General features: G+C 45.0%; 1 protein-coding gene across 1 annotated transcript in view; it reads left to right on the top strand.

Moving 5' to 3' along the window:
* LOC147700368 (uncharacterized) overlaps window positions 1-17,181 on the top strand; it is a 149,745-nt gene that overhangs the window by 122,282 nt on the left and 10,282 nt on the right. The window contains 1 exon segment of the mRNA XM_086936311.1: window positions 8,795-9,994. Coding sequence (XP_086792437.1) covers window positions 8,795-9,994 — 1,200 coding nt within the window.

Genomic DNA, 17,181 nt, shown 5'->3' with positions numbered 1-17,181 from the left:
CTGGGGCTGGGGATAACCAAATTGGTTTAAATCCCCTGACCAACCCCGCCATCCACCCATCCGGCTCACCCATCTTGCCACAACCAGCCGGACTGCAGGGAGCGGAGAAAAAATCAATAAAGAAGAAATCTTCGCTTACCCCAGGAGGATCGTCCAGCGCGCCATCCCCTCTCCTGCCTCGATGCGTGGGCTAAGTGCAGGGAGTTGCCTCATTAGAAGAGGGTCGCATGTTAGCCAGCTGTCGACCCGCCTGCATCAATTTGGAGCCGCAATTCAACCGGGGTCGTCCGGGCGGCATCGGCACGGGAGACAATCAGGCGTGGTCCCTGAACCGCATCCTTTGTCTGGCTAGCCCCCCCGCTGGATGCTCCGCACACCCACGCACATCCGACGATGAGTGAAGTTTTCTCCTGCGGGGCCGGGCACCGATGAGTGGATCCTCCAGGGAGCTCTAGATTCGGTGGGGGCAACGCTGAACGAACTGCCCATCAGCCGACCTGCAGGCCTCCTCGGACGAGAGTTTAACTGTTTTTCTCCCCTGGAAAGTGGCATTACACCGCGTTGCTGGCTGCCTGACTCTAAAATGGCGGCCGCCGTGGATATAGAAGCAATATGAGGAGGCTCAATCAAAATAGTGTAGCCATCAGCTGCTCTTTCTCAAGTTACCCAGCGCCACAATCAGCCCAATGCAACCCCCATTAATGAGAACTACACTGCTAAGGGCTACAGAAAGAGGACTGGACACGGCAAGAGTAAAGGCCCTCGCAGCCATGAGATGAACCTAAACTACTAGGACTGTGGTCATCTTGGAAGGACCAAGCTTTAAATCACTTAAAGGGAAGTATAAGAGGATAAAGAGGATACCACTACGACTAATAGACCTGCAAGCTGTGAGAGACAAGAAATAGCATACAAATGAGATCACCACTGTAGGTACATATATATATATTATGGCAGGAACCAATTTAGAACCAGCAGGCGCACACTCTTTTATCATAAAATACCCAACTAGCCTATCCAACAATGCAACCAAAAAATTCAAACACAATCTTATTAAAAAATACCCAGACACGCTGATTTCGGACCCCTACTTCAACATAAACAAAGGCTTAATTATTAATGACTAGATATTTTTCACCAGAAAAACAGCTAAATGGCGCACTATCAATTTGAAGATGCTTAATGTAAAAGTCACTTTTAAAATATGCATGTTGTGCTTTTATGAGTCTATAACTCGAATAAAGCTTTTCTACTACTACCGTAAAAGTCACTAACAACATTTCACATGGCACAAAATATAAGATCATTTCATCGCCAAGACTAAGAGCGGATCTATACATATCTACAAGAACAGCGTTGTACTTATACAAGCAGCTAACAATGAGTAGAAAAGTTTTACAACCTATTTTCAATGCTAAAAGGGTGGGTAGATGACTCTAAACTCTCTAATCTACAGCAGACCACACTGCTCACCTCCAGCAATCCCTCCACAGACGTTGCAACAATCAAATACCCTATAGACCCACACTCTACAATAATACCCGGAGGCACAACATTATCAGGAGGCTCATTAGATGGAAATAATACAGAGACAGGTAAAAATTCCACACCATATGCCAATACCGCCCGACGCCACCTCAGCAAGATACCGCTCCGATGCCACCTCAGCGAGAAGAATCAACGCTTCTATTTAGGGATTTGATGCCACATCAACAAGAAGAATCAACGCATCCATCTCAAGATTGGAATTCTCCTACACGTAGGACAGTCAACGGGACACCATTAACACGGAAATGATACAGAGACAGGTGAAAATGCTACACCATATGCCAATACCACCCCAACGCCACCTGAGAGAAAAGAATCAACGCCCCTATCTAGGGATACAACGCTGCCTCAGCGAGAAGAATCAACACATCTATCTCAGCGAGAAGAATCAACACCTCTATCCCGGGATCGGATGACTCCTCAGCGAGAAGAATCAATGCATCTATCTCGAGAGCAGAACTATCTTACACGTAAGACAGACAACATGAACCGCCTTCAAGAAATAAAAGATATGAAAGCTAACAACCCTAGTATATCTCAACCAACATACTCACAAAGTACATCAAGGACCTTAAGAATATCATATCCTCGTAACGTAAGATCAAGAGCACAGGTCTCAGGGAGCGCATCCTACCACTCAAACAGAGAAGACACTAACTCCTGAACCAATGACACAAATAAGAAAAATGAAGAAACCAAAGTTCATAAGCCCCAGGACAAAAGCAAAATTCAAAATAGGCAGACACATATTCCTAAAATATTTTCACAATGTCAGAAAGAAATCGAAGCTCTTCAAATAAAAGTGGATAATGTGGCACAGGATATTTTTAATGCATTACAATCGCTGGAAAAAATTAGGGAAATCACGGTAAGCACCCACGCCAAAGTTGAATAAGTTAAAAAACTAGTGCATAGCTCTCAAGAACAGAGTAGAGAGACAACCATGCCACTGTCAAATAGGCATAACCGACCAGACAGAAATCTTGAATACCTATCAGATGAAGAAACCTTAACCATAATACGATCATATGAGCCAGACTCTAGCTGCAGAGGGGAAGAAATTAAGTCAGTCCCGGTCGATGCCAATAGAATATCTTCGCCTAAGAATAGGAAATCCAACCATAACAACCTACAACAAGTCCAGCTAACCACCAATTCTCAAGAAATGAACACTAGTAGCGCAGGGAAACTACTACTATGCCTCCTGCTCAACTGTTTGCAGCAAAACATGCCTCGGACATCGCTGCCCTCCTTGTTAGTCAGAAAATAGATGTAGCAATCCTAACAGAAACATGACTCACGTAATCCTCTTCCCAGTTCATGGATCTTCTGGTTCCACCTCTTTATAACATTGTCCGATTAGACAGACGAAAAAAGACAGGTGGCGGTATAGCCTGCATTCACCGATCGGAAATAGAGATCAACCATATACAATCTGACCCTCTCGAATCTTGTGAATACCTAGGCCTCAACATAAGAACTGCAGACAATCAAAGATACAACCTGCATGTGCTTTACCACCCACCAGGAAATAACGCTAATTTCATTGAACAGCTAACGGAGATCATCACTGCCAACTCTAACAGTCACACTAATAATATATTCCTCTGCGACTTCAATTTACACTGGGATGACAATAAGGACAAACAGATCATGGGACTAAAAGACTTTCTAACAGATCTAAACCTTATTCAAGCCTGCACACAACCAACCCACTCGAAAGGGGCAACCTTAGATTAGATAATTTCAAGGAGTAAAGACGTTACAGTCCAATCAATTGTTCCTTGTGATTGGTCAGATCACCATGCCATAACCTTCCTGAAAGCCACAATAAAAAGAGCAGAACCACACAGCCTGTCAAAATTAGAAAATGGACCCAGGACACCAAAGAACCTAATATTGAGCTACTAATAGCAAGATGTGAGAAGGAACTAAATCCGCCCAACAGCTTAGTGAACGATAACAAACTCACTGAGCACTTGTTAGACCTGTCTGGCTTCTTGCGTAGTCGCTCCAATTTATTATTTATTTTGTCCCCTTTTTGCCCCTCATACCCTTGATAATTTTTGTCCACTAACTTTTTTATAGGTGTTGGTCAAGGGGATAGGTGTTCTTTTTCCCCTCATAGTTTTTCACCTCAGGCCCAGAGGCCTGTTCTGACAGGAAAAGTTGGAACCACAAAATGGTGGCTACCAACTGCCCTAACTGTCAAATCCAGAACTTGCCCATAGCCTAGTATAAACCTTCTGGTCCTTTCTGGACCACTGAGGGTCAGCCTATATAAGGCGGAATGCTGGGCAGCCATTTTGTCTGTCAGTGAGGAGCAGCTAGAGTGAAGGCTGAGGTCTGGTAGGGGTAGGATCCTGAAGGGTGGTTTCCTCTACAAGAGTAGCCCTCTGTCAAGGCTTTCCCACCTCCCATTTCCTGTTGTCCTAGCCAAGTTAGTTCATCCTGCTGATCCTGGACAGATAGGTGTAGGGGTTAATTCTAGTAGTCTTGGGAGCTGAGAAGAACCCTGCCCTGGGAGCTGAACTACGAGTTCCCCTGTGCCCCTAGTCTGTCCAGTAAGGAGGGATAGGGGGTTAGTGCTGAGGAAGAGCTCTGTGGCTTTATTCTGAGGGAGCCCTCCTGTTTATCCCCCCTCCTCGCTATAGTGTGGAAAGGAAGTACTTCCACTGGACAATTTCAAGATTTCCTTACCACTGACTGGTCCTGTGACGTGTGGCAAACCTCCCCGCCTGTTAGGTAGAAAGTGTGGGGTGAGGAACTTGTTCACTACCTTGAACTGGGAGCGGGACCCCTGGGGCACCGATCGCGCTCCGTGGCAGCGCCCCGGCAGGATCCACTGAGCTTGAGAAGCCTTGCGAGGCTTTCCCTCGTGAGCGGGACCCTGGGGGCGCCTTCCGCGCTTCAGTTGTGTTGCTGTGTAGCGCCCCGGTTGCCAAGGGGAAGTCGGGACGAGACGCTACTAAAAAGGCGCCTTCACGCATGCCCAGTACGTTATAGACATCCCCTCAGGAGGGGCCTAGGACCGAGCAGGCCCGTGAGTAGCGCGTCCTTTCTGTGAGCGGGCGCAGCGAGAGGAGACACCAGCGTGAGCGCCTTCCGCGCATGTCAGCTGGAGTAGCAGCCCCCGCCGGACAACGCTGAGGAGGAGCGCCGGCTTCCACAGCTCGCCGAGAGATCCGCCCTTTCCCTCCTGCTCGAGCGCCACACTGAGGAGCTGGCCCGAGCAGGGAGGGAGTGTTTAGAGGCCCGGTAGGGGTCGGGGGAGCATCGTGATATCTGCCTTGGTTGTCCTCCGCTCGAGCCCCACACTGAGGAGCTGACCCGAGCGGGGGAGTGAGCATAGTGGAGCCTTCAGAGGCGTGAGGGCCTCGCCTGCCTCGGTTCCCCGACCCCCTTCGTCTGCTGTTCCCCTTTTAAGCCTGGCGCAAGACGATTCCGGCAAAATCATTCACAAGTAAGGAGGTGTATTGCAGGGGGAAGCGGCGCTAGCACCTACAGTGAAGTAAATAAGGCACTGGTCGTTTTCATCCCTGTTTAATACAGGTTGGGGAGGAAAACAAAGGAACCTGCTGGTTAAGTGAAGGAATAAACTCCTCATGGAGATTGCTGGTTTCTAACTAAACTTCTGGCTAAATTGAATCTCCTCGTTGCAGTCAAAACTGGTCAATGTTGGGGACTGTTGAATGTATAGTTGATGACAAATACTGAAATAAGTTAACATCCCTGAAGATAGAGCTACTGATTATAAGTCATTTAAATGTAATGTGTTGATAATTTAAGAGTACTGTGCTTTTGACATTATTTGGCAATTCTAAACGTACTGGTGTTTTCCCTGACAGAATGCATTACATTGAACTGTAAATTTTAGAACTAAGAGAGCAAAGAGATTATTTTTATAAACAGCTCATATTTTCCTAACAAATTGGTGTAGTGTCCTTTTTAAGTGTTATTGCGTGGATTTACTGCTGGGTGGTCTGCAACCTTCACACTTGTGCCTCTACAATTGCTTGTCTTACCCCTAGGCCAGGCTACCCTAGGTGACCTGACATCCCAGGTTCTAACAGCACTATACTAAATTAATGACGATTCCCTGCATCGAGAGAGCGTGTGGTGCTCCTGAACTCTGTGCGGGCTGCTGCTGGACTGTTTAAACTGCTCCCGGGACTGTGAGCCAACTTCTCGTGGCACCCGCTCAGCGGGTGACGCTCGTGGAAGAACTTTGTGGCAGTGATCAAGATCCTTATCTGACCCTGCGGGACTGCGAGGACCAGCGGGCTGTGCGGATTCCAACTCGCCACAGCTGGTCCTCTTCCCGCCCCCACCTCACAGCACATTGAAAGGAGTGAGCCAATTTCCTACCTGTGGATTCCCTGCATCGAGAGAGCGTGTGGTGCTCCAGATCTCTGTGCGGGCTGCTGCTGGTCTGTGTAAACTGCTCCCAGGACTGTGAGCCAACTTCTCGTGGCACCCGCTCAGCGGGTGCCGCTCGTAGAAGAACTTTGTGGCAGTAACCAAGATCCTTATCTGACCCTGCGGGACTGCGAGGACCTGCGGGCTGTGCGGATTCCAACTCGCCACAGCTGGTCCTCTTCCCGCCCCCACCTCACAGCGCATTGAAAGGAGTGAGCCAATTTCCTACCTGTGGATTGCCTGCATCGAGAGAGCGTGTGGTGCTCCTGAACTCTGTGCGGGCTGCTGCTGGACTGTGTAAACTGCTCCCGGGACTGTGAGCCAACTTCTCGTGGCACCCGCTCAGCGGGTGCCGCTCGTGGAAGAACTTTGTGGCAGTGACCAAGATCCTTATCTGACCCTGCGGGACTGCGAGGACCAGCGGGCTGTGCGGATTCCAACTCGCCACAGCTGGTCCTCTTCCCGCCCCCACCTCACAGCGTATTGAAACGAGTGAGCCGATTCCTACCTGTGGATTCCCTGCATCGAGAGAGCGTGTGGTGCTCCTGAACTCTGTGCGGGCTGCTGCTGGACTGTGTAAACTGCTCCCGGGACTGTGAGCCAACTTCTCGTGGCACCCGCTCAGCGGGTGCCGCTCGTGGAAGAACTTTGTGGCAGTGACCAAGATCCTTATCTGACCCTGCGGGACTGCGAGGACCAGCGGGCTGTGCGGATTCCAACTCGCCACAGCTGGTACTCTTCCCGCCCCCACTTCTCCGACCTATTTGAGACAACAGGGAAGCGCGCACGCGGGACGCGCGCGGGTCGCAGCCCGGGGCAAAGCCCGGGCAAAGGGCGGGTCCTCTGAGGTCCTCAGAGGCCGGAAGAGCCCGGTCCGCCCCCCCCCCCCCCTTTTTTCTGTGTGTTTTGGCAAATCCCACCGGTGTGTGAAAGCCGATTTAAGTTCCCCCGGCAATACATGTATAGCAAGCATTATCTTGCAGCTCATTGTTATTTATAAACCTCAGGTAACGGCTATTGCGACCATTTCATAAATATTTTGTGTTAGTGCATTCTGAGTGTTAGGTGGGCGAAATGACCTCTCCGGTCCAGTCCAATCCTAATATGGTGGGCGGTAGTGAAAAACAGGCAACCTTGGATAAATAGTTCAAAAAGACCTCAGTGGGAACGGAGAGAAATATTACATTAGCTGAACGACGGGCTGAAAGACGTCGTTCAATCGAACTAATAAAAAATAAGCGGTCCTCATTGGGCCCTTTACAACAGGCCCTGTCTCCACTATATTCTACTGATTGTGAAAGTGTTGGTAATGAAGTTTCTCCCACTAATAGTAACGGTATCCCACTACTCTTACAAAACTCTCCCATACCGATACTTACAACCAACGACCTCCTTATAGATCTTTTGTTTTCCCCAGAACTCATGTCACAAGCGGCTGGGGGTTTGTTAGTATCACCACCTCCGGAGGTCAACACTGCCAATAGTGACATACAAGTCCCGTCAAACCCCAGGCACAAAGGACCTCCCTCCAAAAAAAGAAGGAAAGGAGGAAATAGACCCAGAATCTATAAATCAAATCATATAGATTGTACCAAATCAAAAAGTCCTGCTTCCCCTATACCAGTGCCACCTGTCCTGCCCTCCGAACTACCCCTCCCAATACTCGACCAATTAGGCGCCGTCTTAATGGGAAACATCGAAAAACTAATCAGATCATTCATATTACCCCTTGTAGAGAGACTACAAAAAATAGGCCAACAACTGGGGAACCTGGAACAAGCATTAACCGACATTAAGGGAGTAATGAGGACTCCCGATCCTCCTCCTGTAGCACTGATTGCGAAGGAGGCTCTGTCAAATATTATAGACCTATCAGCTACTACATCTGTAAAGACCCCTACTTTGGAAGTTCAAAACCTAACACTAAGCAAAGTACCACTCACAACAGATAAAAACAGCGCTAGCGTAGGAGTACAAAAGGGTAAGCAAAACTCTCAAATTAGTGCTGATAAAACTACCGTCCGTGAAGCTCCTGTAAGGTCTACCATCCCTAAGAGGCCAAACGTAGAGCTGCCTCCAGAAGCACTACCATTAGTGGTGGTGCTTACTAGAGTCCCGCCCTTGGAGGAAGGTCTAGATGGCAAAAAGAACATTAATGAAAACATAATCAATTAAAGAATAAGGTAATTTTTTGGCTAAGGAAAAATCGATCCCTTCCCCCACATGTTAACGGCAAAATCTTACATGTGAGGCGTCTCCCTTGGCTAGGTCCTAGCACAAAAAGTATTACGGGGGACATTGTTATAATAAACTTTAGAGATCCTAGGGCAGTTACTCATATTCTTGATTGGTCTTCCCCAAATGGTGCAAACGAAATTACAGCCCGAGACCTTATGTTTTTTTACCCCAAAAACCTGGTCTTTCCGACTAATACTAAGCATTTGACTAAATTTCAGGCAGATGAAATAAGGTCTATATTTGACGAAGTAATTCCCCACAATAGATCATATTCTGATATGTCCACGGAGCATTCCAGATTTCTACCGTATCAGCAGGTAGTTCCATCTAGGCCTTTTTATCCTTATCAGGCAAATTGTCATCGATCCATCCCTCAGCATTTTCTGATCCGGTCAGGACTTGTTGGGATCAATATTTCCTGCCATGGTCATGCTCTCACACATGGGAAGGGAGATATACCCACCCTCCGTCTGTGAGACCCTTTATGATTCCCACCCAGAACCGCTATGACACCCTGTCAGGCCTAGATGATAACGAGTGACTACATATCCCCCCAACTCTATTAAACAGTTACAACTCACATTTTCAGGGTAAGCTGATCACGGCGGTAAAGTGCAATTTGAAGGAGGCATATCCTAACGTGTTTACTGTTAAAATGGACCCCTTAAACAAAGTTTTGGATAACTGTGCCTTGACGGCCGAACCCAGCAGTAAAGTCCGGGTCCCCCTCATACCATCTCAAGGGCAGACCGCGGTGACGGTCCCTCCCTCTGAAGATCTTAATGTTAACACTCTATGTAAAACTGATCCCCCATATAACATCAATGATGCCGGTCTTCATTCCGAAGGGCTCCATATCTTACAACATAACGCCCCTTCGTCGCCTCAAAAGCCAGCTGAACTCCAGATCACAAAGCAGCAAAACTCTACTAAGATCTCAAAGCTGAGTACCCTGACCGTTTCAATTATATTCTGGAATGTCGCAGGTCTGCGGACTAAAATTGAGCAACCTATTTGGCTAGAAATAGTCAGAAATCATACTGTAGTATGCTGTCAGGAAACATGGTCTGAAACCGAAATCCAACTACAGGGTTACAGACTGTATTTCTCGAGTGCCTGTCCTTCTTCTTCAGGCAGACCGAAGGGCGGCTTATCAGTTTATGTAGCTAACACCCTTCTACTTAAGAAAATCACAGTAATAGCATCTGAAGAGAACTATCAAATAGTTAAATTGTCAGCAGATCGGGGACCCAAGTACTTAGTGATAAACTTTTATAACAATATGTTACCCCCAGAATTGGTGAAAACTGTCAATAAGATAACTGCCACCGTAGAGCAGCAGCGGGAACATAGCCTTTCTCACCCAATTAAGTTAATCTGGAGTGGTGATTTTAATACTCCCTTATGTAGTGAACACTCCAACTCTGAATGTGGTATTGTGGATGAGGAGGGGAGCCCTTTAACTCACTTTGCTCATTCAAATGTTGGGAATGCTTTAAATGAGAAACTTTTTACGTTAGGACTGGGTTTTGCCAATGAGTTGGTTGTACCACCTATCAATTTCTCACCTACTTTTCATGGCAGGGGATGCAGCACCATAATTGATTTCATTTTGACTTCGAACCACATGAGGGATGATCTGCAATCATTCTGTACAGGAGATGACGCGAGCAGCGATCACTTCCCAAACAGCGTGATTATCAGAGCACCGTTTGGATCCTCCCCAATTGACAATTTGGGCCTGCTGAACCAAAAAGCCCTAAACCTGAATAAAAGTAATGGGTACTCGGTAAAATGGGCAAAAGTTGATCCACTTCACTGTAAAGGGGGTCCGGATGCACACCTCGTAATCCTCATTCCTCAAACTTGTCTCCAATATTACTAAAGAGTGCGTGCAGATTGAATTGAGTGCCATGCCCTGTCGGCACTGGGAATATATACATCACTGTAGTGGGGCTACGTCTCGCCCCAGACAATCGCACTGCTAAATGTGCGAATTGCGTAGTTGTAAGTTATTTTATATCACTTTAATCCTTGTATTCCATATTCTTGTCAACTTCTATATTTTTTCATCAACTTAAATGCGAGTGCGCACGCTCAGTGTATATGCCATTTACGATTTGTTACTGCTCCCACCATGTCCATCCAGACCTTCAGTGTGAACAGGACTGACGCATAAATTCATTTCAGACAGCATTTATTAAAAAACCCAATGCATTTCGGGCTCAACGCCCTTCTTCGGGGGTTACTGTGAATAAATAACAAATAATCACAATCACTGATTATGTTCTTCATTTCAGTATGACATTGCCAGTTTAACTCAATTATAATTATTTGGCACGATATCAATAAACAGTTTTTACCACTTTTAAAACGTTGTGCTATAACTGGATGCATTGACAATGCCTGCATGACAATCAATCAGAACTACTACTTTCCGCCTTAGTTTGTCTACTTCTCCTCCTAATATACAAAAAATAACTTGGAACATTAGAACCAATCCCTCACCTAGCGCTGTACATGTAATTTTCTCAAATTACTTTCCTCCGCGTTTACTGTCTTTCAGCCATTGCTTAACTTCCCTTTCTATCCCTTCGGTTTACCCATATAATTACAAACCTTCTTCCCTGTGTGGCTTGCTACGCAAACACCGCCGTGATCCTTAACCTCTATCTGTATTCCCTCCTTCGTGCTCCAGATGGTCATTATCTCACAATCCCTCCTCCCTCTATGCACACCCCTCCTCCTTCTAGTTATTCAGACGATAAACCGGGCCCTTTCATTGTATTCTGTTTTACACGTACCTGCCGTCTGATGTTAAAAACAGTCCTTCCTTCCTCCATCATTACTTCCCGTCAAACTACCTCCCGTCCTCGCTCTCCTATTTAACCCCTGGTTCTAACCAATTAGGCTCCATGTGTCAAACCTGCCGCCCTCATTGCTTTACTTTTTGGGTATGAATAACTACATCTCCCATCATCCAGTTCAAAGTCAGTTAAAAACATCGACACATTTTCCAATGCTTTAAACAAGTGTCAATCAGTGATGAATCGCGCAGTGTGTGCAAATCCTGGGTATAAATCCATTCAATGTCATTTTCTTTGAAAAGTGAACTCTTTTGGGGCCTCCAACGTTGTCCTTAATGAACCACTTTTGTTGTTTCCGGCGTGCTGGCTCGTGTTTTATGCCACAGTTAATTTATTTTAATCTTCTTCATCTTCGGGTGCTATCCAGATGTAGGGCATATATGTCGAACTTCACTGTAAAGGGGGTCCGGATGCACACCTCGTAATCCTCATTCCTCAAACTTGTCTCCAATATTACTAAAGAGTGCGTGCAGATTGAATTGAGTGCCATGCCCTGTCGGCACTGGGAATATATACATCACTGTAGTGGGGCTACGTCTCGCCCCAGACAATCGCACTTCTATATTTTTTCATCAACTTAAATGCGAGTGCGCACGCTCAGTGTATATGCCATTTACGATTTGTTACTGCTCCCACCATGTCCATCCAGACCTTCAGTGTGAACAGGACTGACGCATAAATTCATTTCAGACAGCATTTATTAAAAAACCCAATGCATTTCGGGCTCAACGCCCTTCTTCGGGGGTTACTGTGAATAAATAACAAATAATCACAATCACTGATTATGTTCTTCATTTCAGTATGACATTGCCAGTTTAACTCAATTATAATTATTTGGCACGATATCAATCGCTCTCCTATTTAACCCCTGGTTCTAACCAATTAGGCTCCATGTGTCAAACCTGCCGCCCTCATTGCTTTACTTTTTGGGTATGAATAACATTTAAGTTGATGAAAAAATATAGAAGTTGACAAGATTATGGAATACAAGGATTAAAGTGATATAAAATAACTTACAACTACGCAATTCGCACATTTAGCAGTGCGATTGTCTGGGGCGAGACGTAGCCCCACTACAGTGATCAAAAGTTGATCCAGACATAATTACACAAAAAGTTATTGCTAAATCTCTCCCTATGCTAGAAGTATGTCTCAATCCCTTTTCCACCGCTGAGGAAACTTTGAATAATTTCATTGACATAACTAAAGTAATCAGTAAGGAGCTCCTCCGTAAACAAAAACAGAATACCCAACAAGAATAAGGTGGTTTAACTCAGACTGTCGCAAAACCCTATCTGCGCTAAAATTAGCCCTACATAAAACAAAGAGGGATCAAATAGAAATTAGCAGGTTGAGAAAACTCTATAACAAGGCGAAAAAAGAATGTAAAAAGAGAGGAAAAAAGAGCTCTGGGAGAATCTCCATGAGAGCTGTAATAGGAAAGACAGCCTACAGTTTTGGAAAGTGGTTAACTCCCCCTTTCTGAACATAGCTAAAAATGGCCCCAGCGTGGAAGTAGCGATTCCCGCAGAGGGATGGGTTTCCCACTTTTCTCAGATCTTTGAGGGTGACAATTCACAATACTGTAAAAACCCTTATCTATCGCCCTACCCCATCGAACTTTCCTTTAGTCACGAGGAAGTAATTAAGGCTTTGTCTTCCTCAAAATCTGGCAAAGCACCTGGGCCGGACGGTGTGCCACTGGACATCTATACGCACACCCAGGAGCTCTGGTCACCGGTACTAACCAGAGTAATCGAGGCCGCTTTAAAAGGAGGCCTTATAAAAACTTGGTCTACTTCCATCCTGCTCCCTATCTTTAAGAAGGGAGACCAAAATAATCCAACATTCTACAGGCCATTTCCCTTCTGGATTCCCTTGGTAAAGTGGCAGGTCGCTTGATCCTGGAGAGATTGCAGGTCTGGTCCAAAGACAATAACATCATGACAGACCTGCAATATGGTTTACAGGAGGGTTTGGGTACGGTAGAGCAGGCTTTGAATCTCTCCCTTCTAATTTAAAAATATGTCCAGGCGAAGAAAGGCAATCTCCACCTGGTATACGTGGATTTGACCGCAGCCTTTGACTGTGTATCACACTCTAGGCTGTGGTCAATCCTGGCGGAAATGGGTGTGGACCCCCGTATAATATCTTTTTTACGTGAGCTGTACTCAGGTGCCTCGGCAAGGGTAAGATTTGGGGTAAATGGGGAGCTCACACAAGGGAGTCAGACAAGGGTGTGTCCTGGCTCCTTTTCTATTGAACCTATATACAAATGGCCTTGAGAAGGCCATGTTAGAAGGGAGTCAGGACCTTCCAACAATCGCCCGTCGCCCGATTCCTGCGTTACTCTATGCGGATGATGCAGTAGTTATGGCCGAACCCCAGTCCAACTCCAGATCCAATTAAATTCATGCTGCAAATTCATGGCCTCGTTGGACCTAAAGGTCAACATAAAGAAAACATTAGTCATGCATTTTGGGAAAAAGAGATCTAAGCATAAATCGATTTGTATTGATAATGCAAAGTTGGATTGTACCAAGACTTATCCCTATTTAGGTATACTTTTTGATGATACCTCCTGCTGGAAATCGGCCACTGATAGTAGATATCTCCTATTCTTAAGAGCCTCCTCTGCATTGATTGCCTTCTCCCGTAAAATAGGTAAGCCGCCCCCAAAGAACTTCTGCAAATATACTACGCCAAATGCCATAGCTTAGCTATATATGGCGCTGGGGTGTGGTGCTATGTACCTGTGGCTAATTTACAAAGGGTTGAGAACATCTTCATCCGCTATCTTCTGGCCGTTCCCCAGTCCTCTCCAACCTATGCCTGTCACATGGAATTAGGCATGGACTACATTGATGACCACATAAAAATCCAGCCAATGCTATTGTGGCATCGCATTTGGACGACGGAGCAGTGCCACCTAACCCGTACATTAATTGAAGACTGTTTGGTTTTAGATAATTGGTCGAATGTTCCATGGCTGTTATATGTACATAACTTTTTAAATGACCTGGGCCTCTCTAAATATTTTAAAGATCCAGCAGTCTTAAATACTATTACTAGAAAGGCCCTACGATTGCTGTGCTTATCTCATCTGGGGGAAATCCGCTTGGCTCAAGAATCCCAAAAAGCCACAAACTGCCATATTTTAACCATCCAACGTTCCTTGGGCATCCAGCCGTATCTTACTTTCTGTCTGACTACTTAAGAGAAGTATCTGTTGACTCGGTTTAGACTTAATTTGTTTTTCCGTTTGGTTATATTTCCAGGGAGACAGGACTGGTCAATCCCCATCATCCAGTGTCCCTGTGATGGTACCTCTGAAAAGTCGAATATACATGAACTACTGTTCTGCAAATATTATGTAGTACCACGCAAACGATGGATTATTCCTATCCTATCGTCCCTTGGTTTGAGAAGATGTCGTCCCGCCTTTATGGCACTACAATTCTTAGATACAGCATCAAATGCCAAATGTATAGCCATGTATTTAAAAACCTTTCTGAAAATCCGAGCCACTTTGCAGTCTAACGGTAATTTTATAGAACAATTAGATCATTGTTGTTAGATCATTGTTGATCGACATGCTTGACTTTGTATTTTTAGCTGTTAGAATTATAGTATGGATGTAAGGCTTTATTGTACATGTGTTCACACACTTTGTTTAATACTATTTTTATTGTGTAATTATGATGTATATGAAATTGTATATACTGATTGTCGCTTTTATGATTTTATATTTGCTCTAAAATCGAATAAAGCTTTCTACTACTACTACTAGTCAATTCCACCATGCCGCTAAAACGAAAAAGAATATCTGAGAAGGATAAAAATCCATTGTTTAATGAGTCTTAGAATGAAGATTGGCGTGAACTGAGATTGGCAGAAAGAAAATGGAGACAGCACCCATCATCACCCCCAACTTAAAACACTCAGAAAGATCAGAAACGAGTACAAAAAAAAGGACTCAATTCCAAGAAGGAAATCTTTAGATCAGAACTAGACAGCGCCAAAAACAGACCGCAGAAACTATTCGAGATTTTTAAACAACAGTCAAACAAATTGGCTAAATCTGCACAAGAAACCACTAAAACTCAATTGAGCTGCGAAGAATTCTCAACTTTCTTCAATGACAAGGCCAACACGCTAGAAAGAGAGCTCAGGTTGGCAGCGACAACCTTCCTAGACAACCACCAACACAAAACATTGTCACCACGACAAACGATCAGGACAGATTGAAAAACAACGCACAATGGGCAACCTTTGCGCTATATGACCAGAATACCATTGACAAAACGCTATCGGATATCAAACCTAATAACCACTACAATGATCCCATCCCCTCTAAATGCCTGAAAAGAATCAATCATATCATCGTCCCAGTATGGACAAAAATAATAAATGCCTCACTATCACAAGGGATCCTTCCTGAATGTCTAAAAACTGGTTAAGTCATCCCCATCATCAAAAAACCTACAGCGGACCCAACAGAGCCGAATAACTTTCGCCCAATAACCATTATTCCGATAATTGCCAAACTAATCGGGAAATGTGTACAAAATCAACTGAGCAAACACATTGCCAATTTCAAGCTGCTAGACGACTGCCAATCCGTATTCAGATCAGGCCACAGTACAGAATCAGCAATCTTACACATAGTGGATGATGCGCTGCAGGCCCTAGATCACAATCAACCTTACCTACTAGTCCTTCTTGACCTGTCGTCTGCCTTTGACACGGTAAACCATGAAAAATTGCTAGCCAGACTTCAATACAGGATGGGACTATCTGGAATTGTTCAGAAATGGTTTGAATCCTTTCTCCAGAACAGAACCCAAAGATTCATAGTCAACCAGTCGCTATCCGCATCTTGCCCGAATTCGATTGGAGTCCCTCAAGGATCTACACTATCCCCTTCACTATTCAACCTCTATGTTGAACCCCTCACAGAAATTCACGGAGACTAAAACATATCCTATCACATGTACGCAGATGATACTCAGATCTACATCAAGATAACGGCACTGGTAGACATAAAGAAAATGAATGAGGCCTTGAGAATGTCACTACACTGGTTAACTAGTAATCATCTGAAACTTAACGCACAAAAAACTGATTTCCTATTAATTTAACTACCTAAGAAACCCACAGAAGTTATGGAATAGACCAAATTGATCGCAGCACTAAATTACACCCCTGCACTAGTCGAATCTGCAAAATCACTAGGAATCACGCTTGATAAGAACCTTGACATGAAAGCCCACATCAAGTCAATGACAAAAAGTGCCCGGTTTCACCTGAACTATATTAGAAAAGTGAAACCACTCATCTCTACGGCGGACCTCAAACTGGAAGTTCAGTCATTAGTTATTTCAAGGATCAAATATGGATGTACAACACTAGCAGGTCTATCGAAAATTTCCACAGCGCCACTAAAAGCATGTCTAAATACGGCAGCAAGACTCATTACTGGAACCAGAAAACACGACCATATCTCCCCTCACCTGAAAGCATTAAACTGGCTACCAAACGAAGCCAGAATTCAATTCAAACTGGCATGTACTACACACAATAATTGGTGTTCAGCTTTTTGTGATCCTGTGGCACCCCATATCCTCCGAACTGCTAATTTCTCGGTGCTGGGAGATCTTACGCCCCATCTGGAGAACCCTGAAGACAAATCTGAGGAGACAAATTTGCATACACATTTACAGAGGACATTCTTAATCTTCCATTGCTAAACTCACTTGCTGGTCATTTACTAGACCCTATTTTTTCTAATCTTGCTACCTTATTTGTTGCTTCACCTATCCAGCTTTGCAGGCCTGATCATTTTGCAGTCCCCTTTTCCATCAAATCTCCCTTTATTTCTTCTACTTGGCCGACTTAAAAAATCAAATCGGAACTGGCCCAAACTTAATATAATGGCACTCAACAAGCACTTCGGGACAGTATTCCATTTCTTGGCTCCTTCCCTGACCTAGCCTAACCTACCATTCACCAATGGCTCACAGCGGCCACTGATTCTATTTTACCCTCTATCTACAAAGCAGCAGTGTAGAACCCATCTCCCTGGTCCATGGTTTACTGATTCTCTTAA

This window comes from Lissotriton vulgaris, chromosome 8 (assembly GCF_964263255.1).
Source record: "Lissotriton vulgaris chromosome 8, aLisVul1.2, whole genome shotgun sequence".
Lineage (NCBI taxonomy): Eukaryota > Metazoa > Chordata > Amphibia > Caudata > Salamandridae > Lissotriton > Lissotriton vulgaris.
Note: the sequence above shows the minus strand (reverse complement) of the source record. Positions and strands in the feature narration are given on the sequence as shown.